General features: G+C 39.6%; 2 protein-coding genes across 12 annotated transcripts in view; both read right to left on the reverse strand.

Annotated features, from left to right (window-relative positions):
- SGIP1 (SH3GL interacting endocytic adaptor 1) overlaps positions 1-25,394 on the reverse strand; it is a 241,400-nt gene that overhangs the window by 191,910 nt on the left and 24,096 nt on the right. The window lies entirely within an intron of this gene.
- LOC531196 (small ribosomal subunit protein uS15-like) lies at positions 1,278-12,886 on the reverse strand. Its single transcript, XM_059885117.1, has one exon. It carries the CDS (start codon positions 12,857-12,859, stop codon positions 12,461-12,463), a length of 399 nt encoding a protein of 132 aa, XP_059741100.1. The 5' UTR covers positions 12,860-12,886; the 3' UTR covers positions 1,278-12,460.

A 25,394-nucleotide genomic window follows, 5' to 3' on the forward strand; every position in this document is an offset into this window, starting at 1 on the left:
CAAGTGAGCCAGTGGTGAGGACAAAAGAATGTAAGCTCCATGATAGCAAAAGACTATGTATATGTTGCCCAATGCTAAACTCTTAATGCTTAGCACTGTGCCTGGCACACAGTAGGTATCTGATAAATATGTGTTAAGTCCATATATGACTGTATTGTTGGATGGACAGGTAGGTGGATAGAGGTGTGGAAGCTACTAAAATAAAAAATTAGTTGGATGTTCACACTACTGCTAGTAGCTGGGGAGATCCTGCATATTTAACTTGCCTTCAGGATATTTGTCTATTGATTATTACTACCTCAGGAAAATGCTTAACACTGTAAGGTATATCTCAAATTGTATAACCCAGGAATGTAAAAAAAAAAGATGCAAATGAATCTAAATTTAGTCCATGGGATTCATATCTGGATTTTAGGAATGTAGGAATGAACTTTGTGATTATTTGGGGGCCTCAAATCATAAAAAAGTTTTAGGAAGTTTCTAGGATGATGACAGTCTGAGAATTTATGCATCTATATCAATGGCATTTAACATATAAAGTTAAGAATATTAAAAATCATAATTATTAGCAAAATAATGATCTGGTTCCTTGAAAATCAGTAAGTCTCTAGCCAGACTAACTAAGAAAAAAAGGAGAGGTGACACAAATTGCTAATATCAAAAATAAAAATGGAGACATCACTTTTAATGTAATTAAAAATGGCAACCCGCTCCAGTGTTCTTGCCTGGAGAATCCCAGGGACGGGGGAGCCTGGTGGGCTTCCGTCTATGGGGTCGCACAGAGTCGGACACGACTGAAGCGACTTAGCAAAAGCAGCAGTAGCAGCAGCAGCAAAGACTTCAAAAGTATGACAAAAAATATTAAGCCAACAGATTTGAAAGGCATAATTTGCAAAAACCCATAAAAGAATAAATAAAAAATGTGACAGGTTTATATCTATAAAGGAATTTTAGTCAAAAAACTAATACTCTTCCAAAGCATCAGGTTCAGATGGGTTCACTGGTGAATTCTACCAAACATTTAAGGAAAAAATTATACCAATTATCTATAATTTTTTCCAGAATGGAGAAATATAGGGAATATTTTCTAACTCATTCTAAGAGGTCAGGATTACCCTACTACTAAATTCAGACAAAAACATTCCATAAAAAGAAAACTGCAGATCAATATCTCTCATGTACATAGATTACAAAATTGTTAACAAAGTATTAGCAAATTGAATTCAACAATGTATATAAGGAATTATATATCGTGATCAAGTGGGATTTATCCTAGGTATATAGTCTGGTTTAACATTCAAAAATTAATTAATGCAATCACATGAACAGGCTAAAGAAGGAAAAATCGCACAGTCATATCAATAGATACAGGAAAAACATAAGGCAAGAAAGGAAATAAAAGGTATACAGACTGTGAAGGAAGAAATGAAACTTCGTTCACAGATGACATGATCATTTTTGTAGAAAGTCTGAAAAAAATGAGCAAAAATCTCCTCGAACTAGTAAGTGATTACAGAGAGTTTGCAGAATATAAAGTTGATATGCAAATATAAATCACTTTCCTTTATGCTAGTACTGAAAATGTGGAAATAAAGCACAGCATCATTTCCAACAAATATGCTAAGTCACTTCAGTTGTGTCCGACTCTGTGCAACCCCATAGATGGCAGCCCACCACACTCCCCCATTCCTGGGATTCTCCAGGCAAGAACACTGGAGTGGGTTGCCATTTCCTTCTCCAATGCAGGAAAGTGAAAAGAGAAAGTGAAGTCGCTCAGTTGTGTCCGACTCTTAGCGACCCCATGGACTGCAGCCTACCAGGCTCCTCCATCCATGGGATTTTCCAGGCAAGAGTACTGGAGTGGGGTGCCATTGCCTTCTCCGTCCAACAAATAAAATAGGTATAAATCTAACGAACTGGTATAAGAACTATATGAGTGGAATTATGAACTCTAATAAAGATATCAGAGAATAATTAGAGAGATATTCCATGTACATGAATAGGAAAAATCCAGTTCTTCCCAACTTGATCTTTAGATTCAATGCAATCTCAATAAAAATTCTAGCAAGTTACTTTGTAGATATCTAGAAACTGATTCTAAGGTTTATGGAGAGGCAAAAAATCTGGAATAGCACAGTATTTAAGGGTAAGAACAAAATTAGACGACTGATACTACTATTCAAGAAGATAGAGAGCCCAGAAACAGAATCACTTAAATACAGTCACTTATCTTTGACAATGCAGCAAAGGAAATACAGTGAAGCAAAGACTGTCATTAGGTGACCTTGGGTATGGCAATGACTTTTTACATATAACCATACAGGCATGATCCATGAAAGAAATAGCTGACAAGCTGGAATTCATTAAAATTAAAAATCTCTGTCCTGCAAAAGATAATATCAAGAAAATGAGAAGACAAGCCATAGACTGGTAAAAAAATGTGTGTAAAAGATAATATGATAAAGAACTATTATTCAAAATATACCCCCAAAAGCCTTTTAAAGCTCAATGTGGATCAACCTAGAACCTATTATACAGAGTGAAGTTAAGTCAGAAAGAGAAAAACAAATATTGTATAATAAAGCATATATATGGAATCTAGAGAGATGGTATTGATGAAGCAATTTTGCAGGGCAGGAAAGAAGGCACAAACATGAACAGAATTTTGGACACAGTAGGGGACGGAGAGGGTGGGATGATTTGAGAAACATGTGCATTACCATATGTAAAATACATAGCCAGTGGGAATTTGCTGAATGATGCAGGGAAACCAAATCTGGCGCTCTGTGACAACCTAGAGGGGTGAGCTGCAGGGGGGCGGGGAAATGGGAGGGAGGTTCAAGAGAGGGGGAAGTATGTATACCTATGGCTGATTCATGTTGATGTGTGGCAGATAATTGCAATATTATAATTATCCTCCAATTAAAAATAAAATAAAAATTCTCATTGATAAAAAATAAAATGCAAAACACAATTGAAAGACCAAAGACATGAACAAACACTTCACCAAAGAAGATACATAGGTGACAAGTGAAAATGAAAATCGGTCACACAGTCATGTCTACTCTTTGCAATCCCATGGACTATAGCCTGCCTGGCTCCTCTGTCCATGGAATTCTCCAGGCAAGAATACTGGAGTGGGTTGCCATTTCCTTCTCCGGGGATCTTACCAACCCGGGGATCTTACCGACCCAGCGATCGAACCTCAGTCTCCTGCATTGCAGGAAGATTTTTTACCAACTGAGCCACTAGGGAAGCCCGTAAGTGTATAAAAATATTTTCAATATCATCAGTTCAGTTCAGTTCAGTTCAGTCTCTCAGTCGTGTCTGACTCTTTGCAACCCCATGAATTGCAGCATGCCAGGCCTCCCTGTCAGAGAAGGCAATTGCATCCCACTCCAGTACTCTTGCCTGGAAAATCCCATGGATGGAGGAGCCTGGTAGGCTGCAGTCCATGGGGTCGCTAAGAGTCGGATACGACTGAGTGACTTTACTTTCACTTTTCACTTTCATGCATTGGAGAAGGAAATGGCAACCCACTTCAGTGTTCTTGCCTGGAGGAAGAATCCCAGGGATGGGGGAGCCTGGTGGGCTGCTGTCTATGGGGTGGCACAGAGTCGGACACGACTGAAGTGACTTAGCAGCAGCAGCAGCAGCAGGCCTCCCTGTCCATCACCAACTCCCGGAGTTCACCCAAACTCATGTCCATCGAGTTGGTGATGCCATCCAGCCATCTTATCCTCTGTCGTCCACTTCTCCTCCTGCCCCCAATCTCTCCCAGGATCAGAGTCTTTTCCAATGAGTCAACCCTTCACATGAGGTGGCCAAAGTACTGGAGTTTCAGCATTAGCATTAGTTCTTCCAAAGAACACCCAGGACTGATCTCCTTTAGAATGGACTGGTTGGATTTCCTTGCAGTCCAAGGGACTCTCAAGAGTCTTCTCCAACACCACAGTTCAAAAGCATCAATTCTTCGGCACTCAGCTTTCTTCACAGTCCAACTTTCACATCCATACATGACCACTGGAAAAACCATAGCTTTGCCTAGATGGACCTTTGTTGGCAAAGTAATGTCTCTGCTTCAATATCATATGTCATTAGGAAATCACAAATTAAGACAATTATGAGGTACCACTATGCATGCATTAGAATAGCCCAAATCCAGAACACTCACAATACCAAATGCTGACAAGGATGAGGAGAAACAGGGACCCTCATTAATTGCTGGTGGGAATGCAAAATGATATAGCCACTTTGAAAGACAGTTTGGCAGTTTCCTACGAAAATATATATATTCTTATCACACAACCCAGCAATCACACATCTTGGAATTTACCCAAACCAAATGAAAACTTATGCCCATACAAAAACCTGCACATGCATGTTGACAGCAGCTTTATCATAATTACCAAAACCTGGAAGCAATTGAGGTGTTGCTCAGTAGATGAATGGAAAAATAAACTGTGGTGCACCCAGACAATGTAATATCATTCATCACTAAAAAGAAATAAGCTACCGAGATACAAAAAGGCATGGAAGAAATTTAAATGTGTATCACTAAGTGAAAGAACACAATCTGAAAATAAAGCTTACTGAACTTCCGGTTATAAGATGAATAAGTTCTGACAACCTAATGTAAAACATGGTGATTATAGTTAACAAAACTATATTTTATACTTGAAAGTTGCTAAGAGATTAGATCTTAACTGTTATCACCACAAAAAAGAAACTGTTAATTATGTGATATGGCTGAAGTGTTAACTAACCCTGCTGTTGCAATCATTTCAAAACAAACAAGTATACCAAATCATCATCTTAAAAATACCAAGGTGTAAGTCAACTATATCTTAACAATGCTGGAAAAACTAAAATTATAATAAAAAACCTAATACTATATAATGAAAATGATACTTACAAAAATAAAACTTAAAAGACTTAAAATAGGCCACCAAGGCAAAGACTCTGGTCTTTAATGATGGTAGTGTTTTCCCCTTTTCTTTTTTTCAAATGACATCTTTTTTAATCTCATAGAATGCTGTCAGCCCTCCTTATCTTTAGGTTGCACATGTGTGGATTCAACAAACTGCAGGATCATTTAGTACTGTATTTACAACCCGTAGTTGGTTGAATTCACAGATGCAGAACACCTGGATATGGAAGGCCAGCTATGGGACTTCAGCATCCGCAGAGTTTGGTATCTGCAGCAGGGCCTGAAACCAATCCCCCATGAATACCAATGGACAATTGTATTACCTCCTCTGTTCTGAATGTTTGAAAATATCTATATTCTTCCTAGTAAGATAAGAAAGTTTGTATTATCATATTCCTTCCTTACTACCAGATTAGTAGCATTTATTACCATTAATCATTACTTTTCAATGGTTTAATAACTGAAAGGATCATATGTTTAACCAGTGATTATTTTTTAAATCTCCTCTTCTTTTTTATTAATGATAAAGTCTGATTCATACCACTTTAGTGAAAATTTGGGGCTTATCAGTTCACATTAGTGAAAAATCAGGAATGGCACTGCCTTCAGACATACTGGAACCACACCATCAGGGCACCATGACCCTGAGCACTCAATTCCCCATTTTCTGAGGGGACATTCTTCTCACACTCCACTGTTTGGAGACTGTAGCTACAGGTGCACATCCTCTCAGGTTTAACTTCAAGAGAACAGGGAGTACTGTCAAGAGCTCCCACGTAATTCCCAGAATTCATTTCTGACTCAACCCATCACTGATCTAAATGTTTTATTGATTTTATTTTTATAAGGATTGTCATTTTGTTCTGCTTGGTTAAGTCTGTGCCACATGTCATATAGAGGAATGGCTAGCTCCCAGAGGAGATTTTGGATACTAGAGGAAGAGTAGATGCATTCTAGCAAGACAACAACTCTAAAAAAATTGCCTATTTTGTACTGTGCTTTCATATTATCTTGTGACTACCATCCCCAGCGCACAAATGAGAACCTGATGCTCGCTGAGTGGTGTGGCTGGGACTATAAATGAGGTCTCCCTTCTCTTAGCTGGGTGTCATTCTGCTGAACGAGATTGTGCTGCATAGTAGAATAAATACTCATTACTCCAAAAATGAATGAAAGAACTCTTCTCCCAGAAAAAAGTCTTTTTTATCTTGTTGGATAAAATAAAATATTTTGGAGGCAAATATAAAAATTCCTCTTTCCAAGTTTTCAATTGTTATTTCAATGTCTCTGAAATCAATATGATGAATAGAGTATGAATTAGCCCCTAAGAAAGTTGATAGCCCCAAGAGACAACAATTGTTCACTAATTCACATTGATCTTAACATCTCATGATTCAAATAGCAAAGTTGCTGGCAGAGAGTGCTGAGATCAGTTGCTTACCACTAGAGAAATCACCCTAGCACCCTTCTAATGATAAGATTTACATGAAAGTGAAAGTCACTTCAGTCAGGTCTGACTCTTTGTGACTATACAGTCCATGGAATTCTCCAGGCCAGAATACTGGAGTGGGTAGCCTTTCCCTTCTCCAGGAGATCTTCCCAATGCAGGGATCGAACCCAGGTCTCCCACATTGCAGGCAGATTCTTCACCAGCTGAACCACCAGGGAAGCCTAGGAATACTGGAGTGGGTAATCTATCCCTTCTTCAGTGGATCTTCCCAACCCAGGAATGGAACCGGGGTCTCCTATATTGCAGGCAGATTCTTTGCCAGCTGAGGCAAGAAATCCTAAGATTTACATAGTTGCTTGTGAAGTTCCAACATACTACAGATGAATGATTCATTTTCCCTAATTAAAGGAAGACATCAAAATGATTACTTCTTTTACTCTTTCACTCAGTGTAATGACTGATTTGGGTTGATCCTGACTGAAGCCATAACAACTTAGAATGATATACCTAAAATTTGCTCTTTTAATAAAATGGGCTGGAAAATGGATGAACACTTAAAGTTCAGACTGCATGTGTTAAGCCACTTCAGTCGTGTCTAACTCTTTGCGACCCTATAGACCATAACCCCGTACACTCCTTCATCCATGGTTTTCTCCAGGCAAGAATACCAGAGTGAGTTGCCATGCACTCCTCCAGAGGATCTTCCCGGACCAGGGATTGAACCTGCATCTTGTAAGTCGTCTGGATTGGCAGGCAAGTGCTTTTTGCTTTCTCCTAGAATTTACAACATGGTAGAAACCGAAAAGTTTTTCATGACAAACCAGACTTGAAATTCTACAAAGGCAAAGACCACATGTATTGAACTCACTGCCTGGCAATTACCCAGAGACTTGCACAGGAGAGATAAATAAAGTGTGTCGAATAACTGAGTGAGTAAACGATTCACTTAACTTTCCCAGAGGAGCACGAGTCTTCCAGCTTTGGGATTCCACTCTGACACTTTGTTCTAGAACTCTGAGCCTGAATTTCAGAAAGTCCTTCTGATTTGTTAACCCCCACCCCCCATCAATTTAGAAATATCTCCCCTTTTTCAGATTTCTTTTATATTTTCTGTCCATAACTCTCTCATTTAGAGTTTACTTACCTCACTTTATATATGTGTGTGTGTTATTGTCCTCAATTTTAACTGGAAGTTTCTAGATTCTGGACACTTAGGTTTATCTTTTTTATATACCCTGAAACCTAGTACAGCTCTGAAATATTTAAATTTGCATTTCACCTTTTTCTAATAACTTGGGCAGTTCCCATAAAGACACACCCAAGAGAAACACAGTATGTTTAAAACTAAAAACCAATAAAATAGAAAGCAAGAGTCCATGTAAATAGAAGGGGATACATTCTTTCAGAGTTAATTAGACAGATTGTACTTGGGCAATAAATTTGGTTTCAAGTTTTCCAGCACAAAAAGAAAAAGAGGGTATCCAAATTATATGTCAGATAACTATGCACTGGCCAGAACATTTCTCCCTATGACATTACACCCAAATAAAAATTTATCAGGAGTCTCTGTAGCAGAAAGCAAATGGACACTGGAGTCAGGCTGTCCTGGTTTTATATCTCATTTTCTGTCCCTTTCCTAACTATGTGACTTCATTTAAACTCACCAGACCTCAGTTCCTTCATTTGGAAAATGAGGACTTGGGTAACTATAAACCCCAAGGGGCTATTCTAAGAAGTGCTATTACTAAGCTAGTTAAATAGTAATAATAATAATTAATAGTAGTGCATCTTACTGTACCAGGCACTGTGCCAAGGGCTCAATGTATAGTATCTCACTTCTCTCTTGTTCCTCTCTTGTGAGGGAGGTGACTGAAACAGTGTGGTGAAGTGTGGGCCTAAGGTCCTGCAGCTAGCCAGCCCACTGTGTGACTTTTAGCATTTGATCCCTTGCATGCCTGGTAAATATCTCCTGCCATCCCATTTTTACAAAAAGAGTAACTGCTGCAGTATGCTTTTCTATATGCATAATTTCAAACTATTCTGGGACCATATTTGCACCCTTGTAAAGAGAAAATGGCAGATGACATAGAAATCTCAAGTCTCTTGAGAATACTAAATAAATTTCTGTGTGCTTTCTTTGCATGTTTGTATGCACTAAGTTTAGATCAGTCAGGTTCAACCATAGCTTCCTCACACTGAATTTTCCCTGTGCATAGCACACAGAGGCATAGCGCCTATCCAGCCCCATCCCATCACTCTCTGCTTCCCAGGAGATCTTATTTCCAGGTTCCAGGTGAGAAAGAAGTCAAAAGGGCATTTATCAACTTAAGTGAGTTACAGGACAGTCAATAGACTGAGTTCAATTCCAGGCATGCTATTCATTAACCACTGGACTTTGGGAAGGTCACTCTGAAACATGAGTGTCACTGTGGGTAAAGTGAATAAGTTGGACAAGTTTAGTAATAGCTATTGAATTGCTGTTTTAGGGACCTGTTTCAGGGACTGCTACTCCAGTGCAAAGAGGAGATTAAAATGTTCTCAACCCCTAACTTCAACTGGGGAAACTCTAGTTTTATTGTTTTTTTTAATTTACTGCATGTTGACTTTAGTTTGAGTTAAAAAGTGCCTCTGACACATTGAACTAGATGATTGTTAACAGTCCTGGTTTAACAGCGTGGCTGAACAATCTGAATGCACATCCATTCCTGGCTGAACTGACTGCCCTAGGTGGGACTTCGGTGTTACAATTTGCCACTAGTAGTAGGCATGGCAGGTTTACTAAGAGAAGAGTTAGGAAGAGAACTTTTTGCTTTTCTTTGCTAAGTTCTGAAAAGAAGCAAAATATTCTAGATGATAATCCTTCTCGGAAACTGGCAAGTAGATGGCCACAGGAAGACACTGGTTGCAAAGGAGACCAGATGAACTGGGAAATTATTTACTGCTTCCAGCAAATTAGCTGAAGAAGAAAAAAAAGAACGCTTTCTCCCTTTTAGTACTGTGGGGAGGAAGTAAACAAAACATTCCATCTGATGTGATTCAGAATTTCCCAGATGCTAAGCCAATCGGCCTGCTGGAGAGTTCTAAGCCATTAGGACTTTCCCAAAGCATCCTAAAAGCACAGAACCCTCTCTTATGAAAGATGCAGCAGCAGAAAGGACTGCCCGCAGGCTCCCACTCAGGAGATCTGGTCCTCCTGGTCTTTCCTCTGTTTCTCTTTGTTTGGAATTGGGCAAGTCACTTTTTTCTCTCTGATGTTGGTTTTCAAATCTGTCAAAGGAAGATTCTGGACTAGGTATGTTTAACTAAGGTCTCTTCTTGCTACAACATAGAATGTTCCTCCAAATAACCCAGGACTCAGCCAAATGGACAGCCCCAAGTCGCCTGGCCTCTGGAACACTTCTCAGTATTGAAGTAGAAACCTCTTAAGCCCCAACCCTGCAGATGACGATACTCTTACTGACTGGCTCCTCAGTACCTTCAAGGTTTACTGGGTGGGGCATAATCGTTTTAGGCACATCTTGTTCAGATGGTCTAGTGTAAAATCAAATTCTTGATGTGCTTTTCCTTTTCTAACTCATTTTTATTTCCTCTGTACTTCATGCTGATATTTCAGGACAATGTCTGCTTCCCCCTCAATGTCCCCTAAATATTACATATTAAAGAGTAGTGGATAATAGATTCTAACAACAACAAATAGAGAGTAATAATGCAAAGGTTATATTATTACTAAGTGGGTTACTTAAAGGGGTTTCCCAGGTGGTACTAGTGGTTAAAACACACACACACACACGCTAATGCAGGAGATTTAAAAAGAGAGGTAGGTTTGATCCCTGGGTTGGGAAGATCCTCTGGAGAAGGACACAGCAACCCAGTCTAATATTCTTGCCTGGAGAACCTGATGGACAGAGTCCATAGTCCATGGCCTATAGCCCATAAGGTTGCACAGAGTCGGACATGACTGAAGTGACTTAGCATACATGCAGCTTACTTAAAATTGAATTTTAAATATTTCTACTCTTAAAAATCACAAGTCATTATTATCACAGAGAATCTTCCTTCTGTCAGATTTCTTCATTGTTCCTCAGCTCCTCAGTCTATTGCAGATCATAGCTCACTACAGTCCTTTCAAAGTCCTTTCCTGGGCAATTCCTGGATATTTGAATTTTTTCCAACTTCCTTTTATAGAGCAATTCAGTTCCCTCTCTTTTCTAATGATGCTCCTTGGTTATTCCCTGGGGCCAGCTTTCCACATCTAAAAAGCACAAAGTGTGTTTTTTTTTTTTCTAATTGATTTCTCTGAGCAGTTTCTCTGAGGAAACATCTGTTTTCTCATCTATAATATGAGGGAAATTGTTCCTGTGAGTTATTGTGAGGCTTCAGTGAGATGATACCTGCGTGGCACCCCAAACAGTGCCTGGTGCATGATCATAGTAGGTGCTGAATTAGTGTTAGCCACTGGTATTTGCAGTACTCCAAAATCTTTCAGGATTGTTTTGAGGATTAGAGATAAAGGGCCTGCCCCATGGGAGGCATATATAAGCATGCAAATATGTTAATAGTTACAAACTGTTTACTCAAAGCCAAGCTCTGTTCTATATATGTCCATTTAATATTCACAACAGACAAGAACTATGGATACTCTTCTTATCCTCAATTCACAGATGAGGAAACTGAAGCATAAAGAGGTTAAGTAACTTGCCTAAGGTCACACAGCTAGCTATCGGCTTAACTAAGATTTAAACTCAGGCAATTAGACTTAAGAGTCTAATTTTTAGACTTTACCTTTTTAGTTTTACCTTCCATGTTGTCCTGCCTGTTAACTTTTTTAGTAGCATTGTTAAATAAATGAGGGCAGTAGGTTCATTGAATGCATAATCTAACTATAGGACTCTGTATCAAGGTATAAATTCTCTCAAAATACTTCTGAAACACTTTAAAAGTAGCTTTTGGCAGCTCACTGGAATGCCAAAATGGCAGTTCACTAGGTCTTCCAGGAATGTTGTCAAGAAGTCTGGTTGTTTTTCCATTGTTTACTATAAAATGCAATGACTGTCTAAACAGAACTATGCCAAAGAATACTAGCAAAAATTGTTAAAGTTTCAACAACTGGATCAGCAAAGTGTTATGCCAGAGTGCCTCTATCTGTATAGATGTATGAGCTACAAAGACGACCTTATTCATGAGACTTATGAGTCTGAAAAACATTTAATGTTTCAATCAAATAAAGCCAACCACATAATCAATCTGGTACTTATTTTGTAGTCACACATTTATTCCTATCCCATGCTGTAATTAAGCATCAACCATCAGCTGCCCAATCAAAGACTGAAGTTCAAATGATTTTCCTAAAATCAAACCAAACATTTTCAAGGTCAGCTTCAGCAATGGCTAATCCAGCGAAGGAAAAGATCATTTGGCCCTCCAGACTTCCAAGCTGCACACCCGTGATGAGATGGGCTACTGCCCTTCTTGAAATGAAGGCCTTTTGTTGGGAAGTGTGTGTGAGTAGACACTTGGTTGGTTCCTAGCCCAGTACCTAGCCCCTCCCTCCCTGGTCATAGCACACTTTCTCTTCCTGACACTACCTGAACTTATTTCAGATATCCCCTCCTCCACATATCCATGTGATTCAGGGGACTCTAACCCCTGCCTCTCTGGCTCCAGCAAGTGGACCCTGATTACCCTCATTAAGCTAATCTGATCACAGTTGTCTCATTCCCCTGGCTAAACCACTGTGTTAGGGATAGACCCAAGACATGAAACACGAGACATTTGCTTGGGGCTTCTGGGAAATGTAGCTGAGTTCTAAACAGAGACACCCTAGAGATGGCTCCCTCTGCCTCTGGACATTGTTTTATCCAAAGCTAATGCTTGTTACAGTCATAGTCATTTTCCAGTTCTGAGGATAGCAAAATGGAGGAAAGAAAGCCTAGATCCTGATGACAGTATGCTCCTAGAACCTGTTTTTTTTTTTTTTTTTCCTGTTAAACAATGATTTTATTACTTTAGTACAATACACAAATTTATGCAACCAGGGCAGAGGCTGTGGATGACTCGTATTTCCAATTGGGGGGTAGGACTCATTTGTTCTTGTAGTATTGAGCCAACTGGTGAATATGGCTCTCAATCAGAATCAGACGTAATTTAGCATCTTTATCCTTTCTGTTCCTCTCAAGATGCTTTCGGATAGCAATAGCTTTCTTAATTAAATGATAGAGATCCTCAGGGAGATCAGGAGCAAGTCTTTTGGACTTAAGAATTCTCAGGATTCTGTTGCCTGTCACAAAATGTACTTGCACAACACCATGAGAGTCTCTCAGGATCACACGGATCTGTGAAGGAGTCAGGCCCTTCTTGGCCAGTTTGTAGATCTGCTCCTTCACGTTGTCAGAAGTGAGCTTCAGCCAGGTGGGGACGCTGCGGCGATAGGCCAGAGCCGACTGGGACAGGCCCTTCCCGGGAGCGCGCATGCGCCCCATGATGGTGGCGGTGTGGTAGCAAAAGGCTAGAGCTTGTTTTTTTACTCTCTCTGCTCCATCAATTGTGTAAAATAATAAACCTCATGATTGAAGGCGTTTGAGTTAAACTTCTCCCATATTTGAATCCCTAAGGATTCTAAGCCCCACCATGCATGCTTACACTTGTGCAGGCTTGTTTCAGCGTAAACCAGACTGCTTTCAGGGAAGGGTGCTAGCTCCACTGTAAGTCAGGATGAAACAGAAATTCAATATCTGCCCCAAACCTAAAACATGACAAACCTGTCAGCTTGCTGCCCAAAGTGTGGTCCCTGGACTAGCAGCGTCAGCCTAACCTATGAGCTTATTAGAAATGCAGAATGTCCACTCATCTGTGTTGGACATTCAGCTTGTTTCCATGCCCATGCTACTGTAAACAGTACTGCAATGAACATTGGGACACATGTGCCATTTTGAATTATGATTTCCTCCAGGAATATGCCCAGGAGTGTGATTGCTAGGTCATACGGTAGTTCTATTTTCAGTTTTTTAAAGAACCTCCATACTGCTCTCTACAGTGGCTGTATCAATTTACATTCCCACCAACAGGGCAAAAGGGTTCCCTTTTCGCCACACCCTCTCCAGCATTTATTGCTTGTAGATTTTGGGGGGATGGCCATTCTGACTGGTGTGAGGTGATACCTCATTGTAGTTTTGATTGGAATTTCTCTAATAATTAGTGATGTTGAGAAGAGAACCTGCCGTATAATACGAGGAGCTCAGCTTGGTGTTCTGTGATGACCTAGAGGGGTGAGATGTGGGCGGGAGGTCCAAGAGGGAGGGGATAAATGCACATATAGCTGATTCACTTCATTGTAGAGCAGAAACAAACATAACATTGTAAAACAATTATAATCCAATTAAGAAATAGTGAAATGAAATATAAAAAAAAAAAAATGTAGAATGTCAAACCCCACCGCTTTCCCACTACCTGACCTGCTCCATCACATCACACATTTGAACAAGATTGGTTGGTGTTTCCAGCACATGGTAAATTTGAAGCATTATCCTAGAATCTTTAAATCCTGGAATAAAAGGGGAAGAAAAAGGCCCAGCAATATGGTTCCTCGGGGGATCTCTTGGGAAACTTTTAAGACTCAGTCTTCTCCCCCTTTTCCTTGTCTCTCGTGGGAGGGAAGGGCCTCGAAATTGTGTACTTTGTTATCCTTCTCCAAGTCCCTTTCTCTAATGATTTTTCTCTTTTACTCTTTGAAATCAAATTACAATACCTGCATGGCAGGATTCTAGTGCCATTCCTCTGCGGCCAGGTAGCAAGGAATGCCTTTCCCAGGTATGATGGCTGCTAGAGAAGGCTTTCATTCAACAAAGGGCACCACACCTCACAAACTCAGCCATTACTTGTGCATTCAGCTCGGGGCAAGAAAAGCCAAATTGGAAAGACTAGTTATTCTACAGCTGCTAATCTAGCCCACTAGTAACTGTAATAACCTGGTACACTGCAATGACCTGCAATCTGGTCATTGCACATGACCTGGTACCTGATTTGTGGGGCCTGGTGCAACATGAAAATTAAGAATTCTAAGCAAGTAAGAGCAAGGCACTGAGCCAAGTGCAGAGCCCTTCTAAGCCTTATGCAACAGGATAGGTTACACAGACACAAAGCCAGGCCTACACTCAGGAAAAAATGGGCAGAAGAGAATATGAATCCAGTTGTCTGGATTTACTTTCAGAAAAGCTTTTGCAAAAAAGAGAAACTGTCATTGGAAGAGGTCTAAGATTGCCTTATGGTGAATAAGACTCCATGATAAAAGCATTCATACCAAATATCATCTATTTATTTCTTCATTCAAACTCACCAAAAACAAGGCACGTTGCTAGTTTCTTGGATACAAATTTTAAAAAAGACATTCTCCACCTTCATGGTGCTCACACTCCAGTTGGCAAACTAACATGAAAATAGACCTATAATCTGAGGCCATGGAAGAATCCCAAAATGTTAAGTACTTGAAACTGAATCACCAACCCATAAAATCTAAGTGTGTTCTGTAAATTAGTAACGAAATTAGTGAAGTTACCCTTCTAAAAAAAGTTACTTTTCCTTGTTGCAAACTTCTCAAAGGAAGCCAATAAGTAGGCTGATTTAGTGGTCTACAAGTTGACTTTCTGAGGAACAAGGTACATCATTTTGCCTATGTAGAAATTTTGTCCAGTGTGCACCTACTTATTCTTCACCTTCATGAGATATGGCCCCCACTATTCCTTTCTTCATTATATCCTCTCAAAACATTTATACCAATCTCATTGCCAGAGATGGGCAGACCAAATAAACTGATCCATTTTCCTGATATTTTTGGAGACTGCTTGGCAAGGAGAGAATGGAAGAAATTCCATTTAATGTCAGGCTTTATGTTAAAAAGAGAAAAAAAGAGGCAGTTTGTTTTCAGTTCAGTTCAGTCGCTCACTTTGCGCTCACTTTGTGCTCACTTTTGTCCGACTCTTTGCGACCCCATGAATTGCAGCACGCCAGGCCTCCCTGTCCATCACCAACTCCCGGAGTTCACCCAAACTCATGTCCATCGAGTCGGTGATGCCATCCAGCCATCTCATCCTCTGTCGTCCCCTTCTCCTCCTGCCCCCAATCCCTCCCAGCATCAGAGTCTTTTCCAATGAGTCAACTCTTCTCATGAGGTGGCCAAAGTATTGGAGTTTCAGCTTTGGCATCATTCCTTCCAAAGAAATCCCAGGGCTGATCACCTTCAGAATGGACTGGTTGGATCTCCTTGCAGTCTAAGGGACTCTCAAGAGTCTTCTCCAACACCACAGTTCAAAAGCATCAATTCTTCAGCGCTCAGCTTTCTTCACAGTCCAACTTTCACATCCATACATGACCACTGGAAAAACCATAGCCTTGACTAGACAGACCTTTGTTGGCAAAGTAATGTCTCTGCTTTTGAATATGCTATCTAGGTTGGTCATAACTTTCCTTCCAAGGAGTAAGCATCTTTTAATTTCATGGCTGTAGTCACCATCTGCAGTGATTTTGGAGCCCCCCCAAATAAAGTCTGTCACTGTTTCCACTGTTTCCCCATCTATTTGCCATGAAGTGATGGGACCAGATGCCATGATCTTCGTTTTCTGAATGTTGAGCTTTAAGCCAACTTTTTCACTCTCTTCTTTCACTTTCATCAAGAGGCTTTTTAGTTCCTCTTCACTTTCTGCCATAAGGGTAGTGTCTTCTGCATATCTGAGGTTATTGATATTTTTCCTGGCAATCTTGATTCCAGCTTGTGCTTCTTCCAGCCCAGCGTTTCTCATGATGTACTCTGCATATACGTTAAAGAAGCAGGGTGACAATATACAGCCTTGACGTACTCCTTTTCCTATTTGGAACCAGTCTGTTGTTCCATGTCCAGTTCTAACTGTTGCTTCCTGACCTGCATGTAGGTTTCTCAAGAGGCAGGTCAGGTGGTCTGGTATTCCCATCTCTTTCAGAATTTTCCACAGTTTATTGTGATCCACACAGTCAAAGGCTTTGGCATAGTCAATAAAGCAGAAACATGTTTTTCTGAAACTCTCTTGCTTTTTCAATGATCCAGCGGATGTTGGCAATTTGATCTCTGGTTCCTCTGCCTTTTCTAAAACCAGCTTGAACATCTGGAAGTTCACAGTTCACATATTGCTGAAGCCTGGCTTGGAGAATTTTGAGTATTACTTTACTAGCATGTGAGATGAGTGCAATTGTGTGGTAGTTTGAGCATTCTTTGGCATTGCCTTTCTTTGGGATTGGAATGAAAACTGACCTTTTCCAGTCCTGTGGCCACTGCTGAGTTTTCCAAATTTGCTGGCATATTGAGTGCAGCACTTTCACAGCATCATCTTTTAGGATTTGAAATAGCTCAACTGGAATTCCATCACCTCCACTAGCTTTGTTCATAGTAATGCTTTCTAAGGCCCACTTGACTTCACATTCCAGGATGTCTGGCTCTAGGTCAGTGATCATACCATTGTGATTATCTTGGTCGTGAAGATCTTTTTTGTACAGTTCTTCTGTGTATTCTTGCCACCTCTTCTTAGTATCTTCTGCTTCTGTTAGGTCCATACCATTTCTGTCCTTTATCGAGCCCATCTTTGCATGAAATGTTCCCTTGGTATCTCTAATTTTCTTGACGAGATCTCTAGTCTTTCCCATTCTGTTGTTTTCCTCTATTTCTTTGCACTGATAGCTGAGGAAGGCTTTCTTATCTCTCCTTGCTATTCTTTGTAACTCTGCATTCAGATGCTTATATCTTTCCTTTTCTCCTTTGCTTTTGTTTTAGACCTTCCAAATCCCAATGCTGGGCAATTTTCTCATCTTCAAACACCAAAGCCAGTTAACCTTTTGTGGAGGATTCTGATGCAAGCTGCGTCTGGCCAGGGCAGTTGATGAATGAGCAATGTTGGCTATGAGTGTGAAGTGGGAAAGCTCTAAAAGCCTTATGCGACAACCATTTGTACAAAAGCCTGAAGTTATTTCACTTCAGGTGTAGTGTTCAGATGTAGAGTTTATCCTTAACATTTGGATGAGAATCCCCAAATTATAATTACTACTCCAGAGACTAACAGAGCATGTGAGATGTGGATGTTGGATTCACAGCTAGGTATACAGTAAGTCCCCTACATGCAAACCTTCAAGTTCTGAACTTTCCAAGATCTGAACATGCCCCAGTATGCCAGCTGTTGTACTGTACTACTGTACTTTTCAAGGTACTATACTGTAAGATTAAAATGTTTTATTTTTTGCATTTGTTTTTTATGTATTATTTGTATGAAAAGTATTATAAATCTATTACAGTACAGTCCTATGTAGCCAATTGTTAGTTGGGTACCTAGGCTAACTTTGCTAGACTTATGAACAATTGCACTTATGAATGCACTCTTGGAATGAAACTTGTTCACATGTAGGGAACTTACTGTATACTATAATTGACCCTCACTTAAACTTCTGAATTCATACCTGGGTGTTTCATAGTCAGACCATAGGACCTTCAAATCACTCCTTACTGTGAATCTAAAATGCATGGTATGAATACTGGAAATCTGAATGCTAAACTTGCAAATATCAAAATACTACTACTATTGTTTGTCAAGCATGGACTCCAAAAACGTGATTTAACCAGGTTGACATTCTTTAAATAACTGAAATTCACATAATTAAGCTTCTCTGAGGGAAAAACTTTCAAGTAGAGCATAAATATTAAGCTTGAAAATCCAATAGGGGGAAAGTTTGAGACATCTTATTTCAGATCATTTTATCCATGATGGATGCATTCACCATTTAGAAAACAATTTCTGATCTGCATACTCATTTGAATAGGGTCCAGTTGGCATCAGAAGTAGGGCATCTTGGATAAACTATCCTGTGACTTGTGGTGGGGGAGGGAAAGCTCTGGAGCCTTGATTTTAAAGGGTACCAGTGACACATATCCAATACCATGCTTTACAAGGAAGCTGGGCACACAGCCTGCCTTCCTCCATCTCCATTGCAAGCCTGGAAACAAGCCTGTCTGTGCTTTTGTGAATGTGAACCTACATCAGGTTGAGCCAACTCAACCAGTGGGAAATACAAATGCCCTCTTCATTTTTATTCAGAAGATCAGAAGCTTGCATTGCAGAGCTTCCTAGAACAGCATGCCAGAGAAACTCTAGGAAGTAGAGCTTCCTTAAAGAAGGCACATCCTGCCGTTAGCCATGGCACATTTTCAGAGGGCCAGAGAAAATCCTTAAAAGGAAAAAGAGGAGCTTGAGCTAGGGCAAGGTTGCTATCATTTAATGCCCAAACACAAGGATACATCTATTTATAAATAGCTAGGAGAACATCTCACTGGGGATGATGAATAAACAAGAGCTGAACTTAAAGGGCCTTCCATACCTAATAAGATCATATTGTGCTTCATTGATTGTAGAATCTGCCTTAGGAGATTGTATGTTTTTATTCTTGGAGTTAGTCTGATGATATATTCAATATTTTCCTATGTTTTGCAATGGTGTGAGGATTAGCAGAGTAAAATGCTGACAACTGCACACTCGGTCACCCCTGGGTTTGAATCCAGGTTGAACCATGTTCTAGCTTTCTTATCTTAGGCAAATTAACTTAACCTCTCTGAGGACTTCAATTTTCACCATCGATAAGTTGAGAGTAATAAAGCACTGATTTAGCGACTGAACAACCACAATACAGCACCTGATTCACGACGTTAACGTAATGATTCAGTGAGCAAAGCACTGACAGAGCCCTCAGAACAGGGCCTGACACACAGGAAGAGATTCTGTCTTTTCCCACCTGGAAGAAAGGTGACTAGGGACAAATTTTGCCAATCTAAAACCCTTCTTTGATTTCATTTTTCCTTAAGTATTTGGAAACAAAGCAACTCTCTGACCCTAAGATCACAAAGCTGTAAATTAGTACCATTGGGGTTTAAAGAATCCTGACAAGAATGTAAGATATAGTAGTCAAGGATCCTTTGTGGAAGGGAGTCATATATTGATACTAATTCAATTAACACTTACCAAGTTCTTATGTGCCTGGCCTTATGCTTGTGCTCAGGATACAGTCTTCCTGATGAACAAGAGGTACAGGGCTTGCTTTCTATACTTGGGCTGGACTTTGAAGGACTTGGAAGAATTCAAAGAAGGAAGTTACAAAAAATAGTCTTGACAAAGGTTTTGAGATAAGATAAAGATGGTGGACATGGAAGAACAGAAAGCTTATTTGGAGCGGTTTCTGCTTATAAAAGGCCAGAGAACTTGATACCATAGTGATAAGAAAAGGAACAATTGAGGTTTCAAACAAGGGCAAGAAGTAAGCAAGTATGTATGTGGCACACAAGAAGAACGGGGAGGAAAACTGGATAGAGCCTGGGAATATGGACAGCTTACAATCTATTTCAGGATTCCAGAGGTGAAATAAGGTCCAGTTTACACTAGTGGGTGACAGAAATAGTAAGGAAGACTACAGAGAGGCATTTTAAGGAAAGAATTGATGGTACTTGGTAATTGAACCTTGAGATAAGGGAGAGAGAAGAATTAAAGGCAATTCCATGTCTGACTCCTAACCAGTTGAGATGAATAAAGCATTAACATGGCTCAAAGTACAGAATCTCTTTAGATTACTTAGTTTCAAGATAGTCAGTTTTATAGATTGATTTTATCAATGAAGAGTTTCTGAATCAAAGCAGCACATGAAAAATTAGTAGCAGAGATGGAATGAAATTTCCAATCCAGTGCTTCTTTCTACTACTACACCAAAAGAAAGGTCACATAAAGCAGACTCCAATTCAAACTCTCTGTACAAGCTGTGAGGCCTCATTCTGCCTGAGCCTTGGAGCAATTACCTAACTCACAAGATTGTGAAAAACGAAGCAAATGATGTTTAACTAAATAGAGCTCAACAGCTGTTGGGCTTTCACTCTACTATACTTTACTTCAACCTTGATTAGACTCTGCAGAGCATCTTTTCTTCTGAAATTGTATGAACTCATGGACCAAGGCAACACATATTCAGGAACTACCAGAAGAGAATTCCTGAAGCCCTCTTGTATTCCTTAAAGGATTTACTCGATGGTAATGGAAGAAAGGGTGTTTGGTTGGTACGGGAAACACGGTAAAGGACTCTGTCATCTGATTAAGAGACCAAATCACAGACAGGTGCAGCATAAACCAAGCAGCAATGAGCAAACAAAGCCGGTCCATACACATCCAGATGGATGCTCAAGAGGGGGACCACCAGCAATAGTATGTCAAAACCCAGATGCCAACCTAGACTGCCAGAATGTCAGAGCTGGAAGAAACGCCCAGTCATTTATGGATGAGGAAACCGAAGACAGGGAGGGTAGTGTGTCAAGGAGGGTGTGCAGCAAAGTGAAAGGAGAAAGACAGTGAGGTGGTTAAGAGTACAGACACTGGAATCACATCATGTAGATCTGAACCAAATTACTTAACTTCTCTTGGCCTCACTTGATGATCTTATTTTTAAAATGGAAAAAATAATACCATCTGTTAGAGGAGGCTTCACACAAAATGCTTAATGAAAAGTGCCAGGCAGAGCTGGTTCTGAGCATCTTTTGAATTTTGACACTTACCCCTCCTGACCTGCACACGAAGTTATCATATGTGCTCTAACGCATGACTGTTGTGAGCAAGTGAACAGAAAGCCATTGTTCCCTCAGTTTTCTTCCCAACCTCCTAAGACCACAAGACCCAGACCACGGAGCTATTGCCAACACCCCCCATCCCTGCACTGGAAATATGGAAGGCGTATGGTAAGACAGGAATAGCAAGAGTTAAGAGAAAAACAAAACTTGGCTGCTGTATTAGTCCCTGTGGCAGTCAGCCAAGGCTCTTTGTGGCCAAGGAGAACTTGAAGGAATGGGAAGCACCTTAAAGGGGTAACTTGTTTCCTCTCTGGGGGGAAGGGTTTTCCTTACAATGGCTAAAGTCATTTATCTCTCAACCAAAGGATGAGATTTCCTGATATAAATTACTCACCATTGTAAAAATGTATAAAAAATTTTATTAGGCAAGTGATTGCTATGTGCCAGGTACTAAACTAAGCACTTTCTATATATATATTAGCTCATTTATTCCTCATAATAACTCTATGAGATAGGTATCAGTATTGCAATGTTGATTTTGAAGTCTGAGAAAACAGAAAACAGAGGCATAGAGAATTAATTAGCTGAGATTTCAGAACTTGTAAGTAAAGGGGGCAGGATTTGAAGCCCAGAAGCCAACCCTGAAAGGCCTCTGTCTTATCGAACTTGACTGCAGGAGGGGAGCAGGAAGGGCAGAGACCACAGAACAGGAACATGGGAAGCAGCAAAAGATGCCAACCAGGTAAGAGAGCACAGGAAGGAAGGAGGAGGGAAGAGGGAGCAGTGGAATAGTGTGAAACAGCACCCAGAGCAGCAAAGATGGGCCACGTGGAGCAGCCAGGCAGAGCACAGCTCTGGAAATTATGTTGCTAAGCTTGATGGAGTCAATGAAGACTCATTAAAACATGTAGCCAGCAAAACAGGCACATTCAAGATCTCAGGTAGGGTGATGAGTGGTGATAAAGAGGGCCCAGGTGAAGTCTTTGACTGCTTTTGACAATGGACAAAAGCTTCACCGACCCAACTTCCTCCGATAAGCCCACAATGGCACTCATTAAACAGAGATGATAGGATCTGGGCTCAGCCGTCCCAGTCTGCTCTGCCATTTCCTAGTAATGCGTGTGACTTTTGACCTCATTTCCCTTGTTTATCAAGTGTGATTAAGAATAACCCTCACTGAGTGGAAACTGGTGCGGCCACTATGTAAAAGAGTATGGAGGTTCCTTAAAAAACTAAAAAATAAAGCTGCCATATGATCCAGCAATCTCACTCCTGGGCGTATATCTGAAAAAGATGAAAACTCTAATTCTAAAAGATACATATACCCCAATGTTCATAGCAGCACTATCTAAAACGGCCAAGACATGAAACAACCCACGTGCCCATCAACAGAGCATTGGCTTAAGGAGATGTGTGTGTGTGTGTGTGTGTATAATATACATAATATGCACATTATATAATATGCATATTATATATAATGCATATATTATAAATATATATATATTTATAATATATAGTGGATATATAAATATATAATGTATTTTGTAGCAACATGGATGGGACCAAAAGGTTATACTAAGTGAAGTCAGACAGAGAAAGACAAACTGTTATATAATATCACTTATATGTGGAATCTAAAAAAAAACAATACAAATGACTACTTGTAGATGACATGATACTATTACTGTTTGCAGATGACATGTTACTATACATAGAAAACCCAAAAGAAACTATCAGAAAATTACCAGAGCTAATCAGTGAATTCAGCAAAGTCTCAGCATACAAGGTTAATACACAGAAATCACTTGCATTCCTATATACTAACAATGAAAAAACAGAAAGAGAAATTAAGGAATCAGTCCCATTCAGCATTGCAATAAAAATAAAATATATAGGGGAAAAAACCTACCTGAGGAGACAAAAAAACTATATATGGAAAATTATAAGACACTGATGAAAGAAATCAAAGATGACATAAACAGATGGAGAAATATTCCATGTTCCTGGGGAGGAAGAATCAATATTGGTTTCAATTTTGGTAGTACAGAATGCAATCTACAGATTCAACACAATCCCTATCAAATTACCAATGGCATTTTTCACAGAACTAGAACAAAAAATTTCACAATTCATATAGAAACATAAAAGACGTCAAATAGCCAAAGCAGTCTTGAGAAAGAGAAATGGAGCTGGAGGAATCAACCTTCAGTCATCAAGACAGTATGGTACTGGCACAAAAACAGAAATATAGACCAACAGAACAAATTAGAGAGCCCAGAGATAAACCCACACACCTATGGGTATGTTGTTTTTGACAAAGGAGGCCAAAATATACAATGGGGCAAAGACAGCCTCTTCAATAAGTTGTGCTGGGAAACTGAACAGCTACATACAAAAGGATGAAATTAGAACACTTTCTAGTGCCATATACAAAGATAAGCTCAAAATGGATTAAAGACCTAAATGTAAGACCAGAAACTATAAAACTGTTAGAGGAAAACATAGGCAAAACACTAGACATAAATCAAAGCAAGATCTTCTGTGACCCACCTCCTAGAGTAATGGAAATAAAAGTAAAAAATAAAAAGGCTTTTAATTACACTTAAAAGCTTTTTCAAAGCAAAGGAAACTACAAAGTGAAAAGACGACCCTCAGAATTGGAGAAAATAATAGCATAGGAAACAACTGACAAGGAATTAATTTCCAAAATATACAAGCAGCTCATACAACTCAATACCAGAAAAACAAACAACTCAATCAAAAAGTGGGAAAAAGACCAAACATACATTTCTCCAAAGAAGACATATAGATGGCTAACAAACACATGAAAAGATGCTCAACATTGCTCATTATTAGAGAAATGCAAATCAAAACTATGAGATACTACCTAATACCAGTCAAAATAGCCATCATCAAAAAGTCTACAAACAATAAATGCTGGAGAGGGTGTGATGAAAAAGGAACCCTCTTTCATTGCTGGTGGGAATGTAAATTGATACAGCCACTATGGAAGACAGTACAGAGATTCCTTAAAAAACTAGGAATAAAACCACCATGTCACCCAGCAATTCCCCTCCTAGCATATACCCTGGGGAAACCAAAATTGAAAAGGACACATGTACCCCAGTGTTCATTGCAGCACTGTTTCCAACAGCTAGAACATGTAAGCAACCTAGATGTCGATCAGCAGATGAATGGATAAAGAAGCTGTGGTACATATATATGGTGGAATATTACTCAACCATAAAAAGGAACACATTTGAGTCAGTTCTAATGAGATGGATGAACCTAGAGCCTACTATATAGAGTGAAGTAAGTCAGAAATATAAATATAAAAACTGATGCACATATATGGAATTTAGAAAGATGGTACTGACAAATTTATTTGCAGGACAGCAATGAAGAAACATAGAGAACAGACCTATGGACACGGAGGAGGGGGTAGGGGAGGAGGGAGAGGGTAAGATGTATCGCGAGAGGTAACATGGAAACTTACAATACCATACATAAAATAGATAGCCAATGGGAATTTGTGTATCACTCAGGGAATTCAAACAGGGGTTCTGTAATAATCTAGAAGGGTGAGATGGGGAGGGAGATAGGAGGGAAGTTCAGGAAGAAGTACCTATGGATGATTCTTGTTGATATTTCATGGGAAACAACAAAATTCTGTAAAGCAATTACCTTCAATTTAAAAATAAATAAAGTTGTAAAAAACAATACAAATTAATTTATTTACAAAACAGAAACAGAATCACAACAAAAACAAGCTTATGGTTACCAAAGGAGAAGTGGGGGAAGAGGGGTAAATTAGGATTATGGGATTAACAGATACACACTACTGTGTATAAAAGAGATAAGCAACAGGTATTTACTGTATAGCACAGGGACCTATATTCAATAACCTCTAACTGAATTATCTGGAAAATACATATACATATATAACTGAATCACTTTGCTATACACCTGAAAGGAAAGGAGTATGTCAAGGCTGTATATTGTCACCCTGTTTATTTAACTTATATGCAGAGTATGTCATGCAAAATGCCGGACTGGATGAAGTACAAGCTGGAATCAAGATTGCTGAGAGAAATATCAATAACCTCAGTATGCAGATGACACCACCCTTATGGCAGAAAGTGAAGAAGAACTAAAGAACCTCTTAATGAAAGTGAAAGAGGAGAGTGAAAAAGTTGGCTTAAAACTCAACATTCAAAAAACTAGGATCATGGCATCTGGTCCCATCACTTCATGGCAAATAGTTGGGGAAACAATAGAAACAGTGTCAGACTTTATTTTTGGGGGCTCCAAAATCACTGCAGATGGTGACTGCAGCCATGAAATTAAAAGATGCCTGCTCCTTGGAAGAAAAGCTATGACAAACCTAGACATCATATTAAAAAGCAGAT

This window comes from Bos taurus, chromosome 3 (genome assembly GCF_002263795.3).
Source record: "Bos taurus isolate L1 Dominette 01449 registration number 42190680 breed Hereford chromosome 3, ARS-UCD2.0, whole genome shotgun sequence".
Taxonomy (NCBI): domain Eukaryota; kingdom Metazoa; phylum Chordata; class Mammalia; order Artiodactyla; family Bovidae; genus Bos; species Bos taurus.

Coding starts and splice junctions, on each gene's coding strand:
- LOC531196 (XM_059885117.1), bottom strand. CDS start 12,859: ATGGGGCGCATGCGCGCTCCCGGGAAGGGCCTGTCCCAGTCGGCTCTG.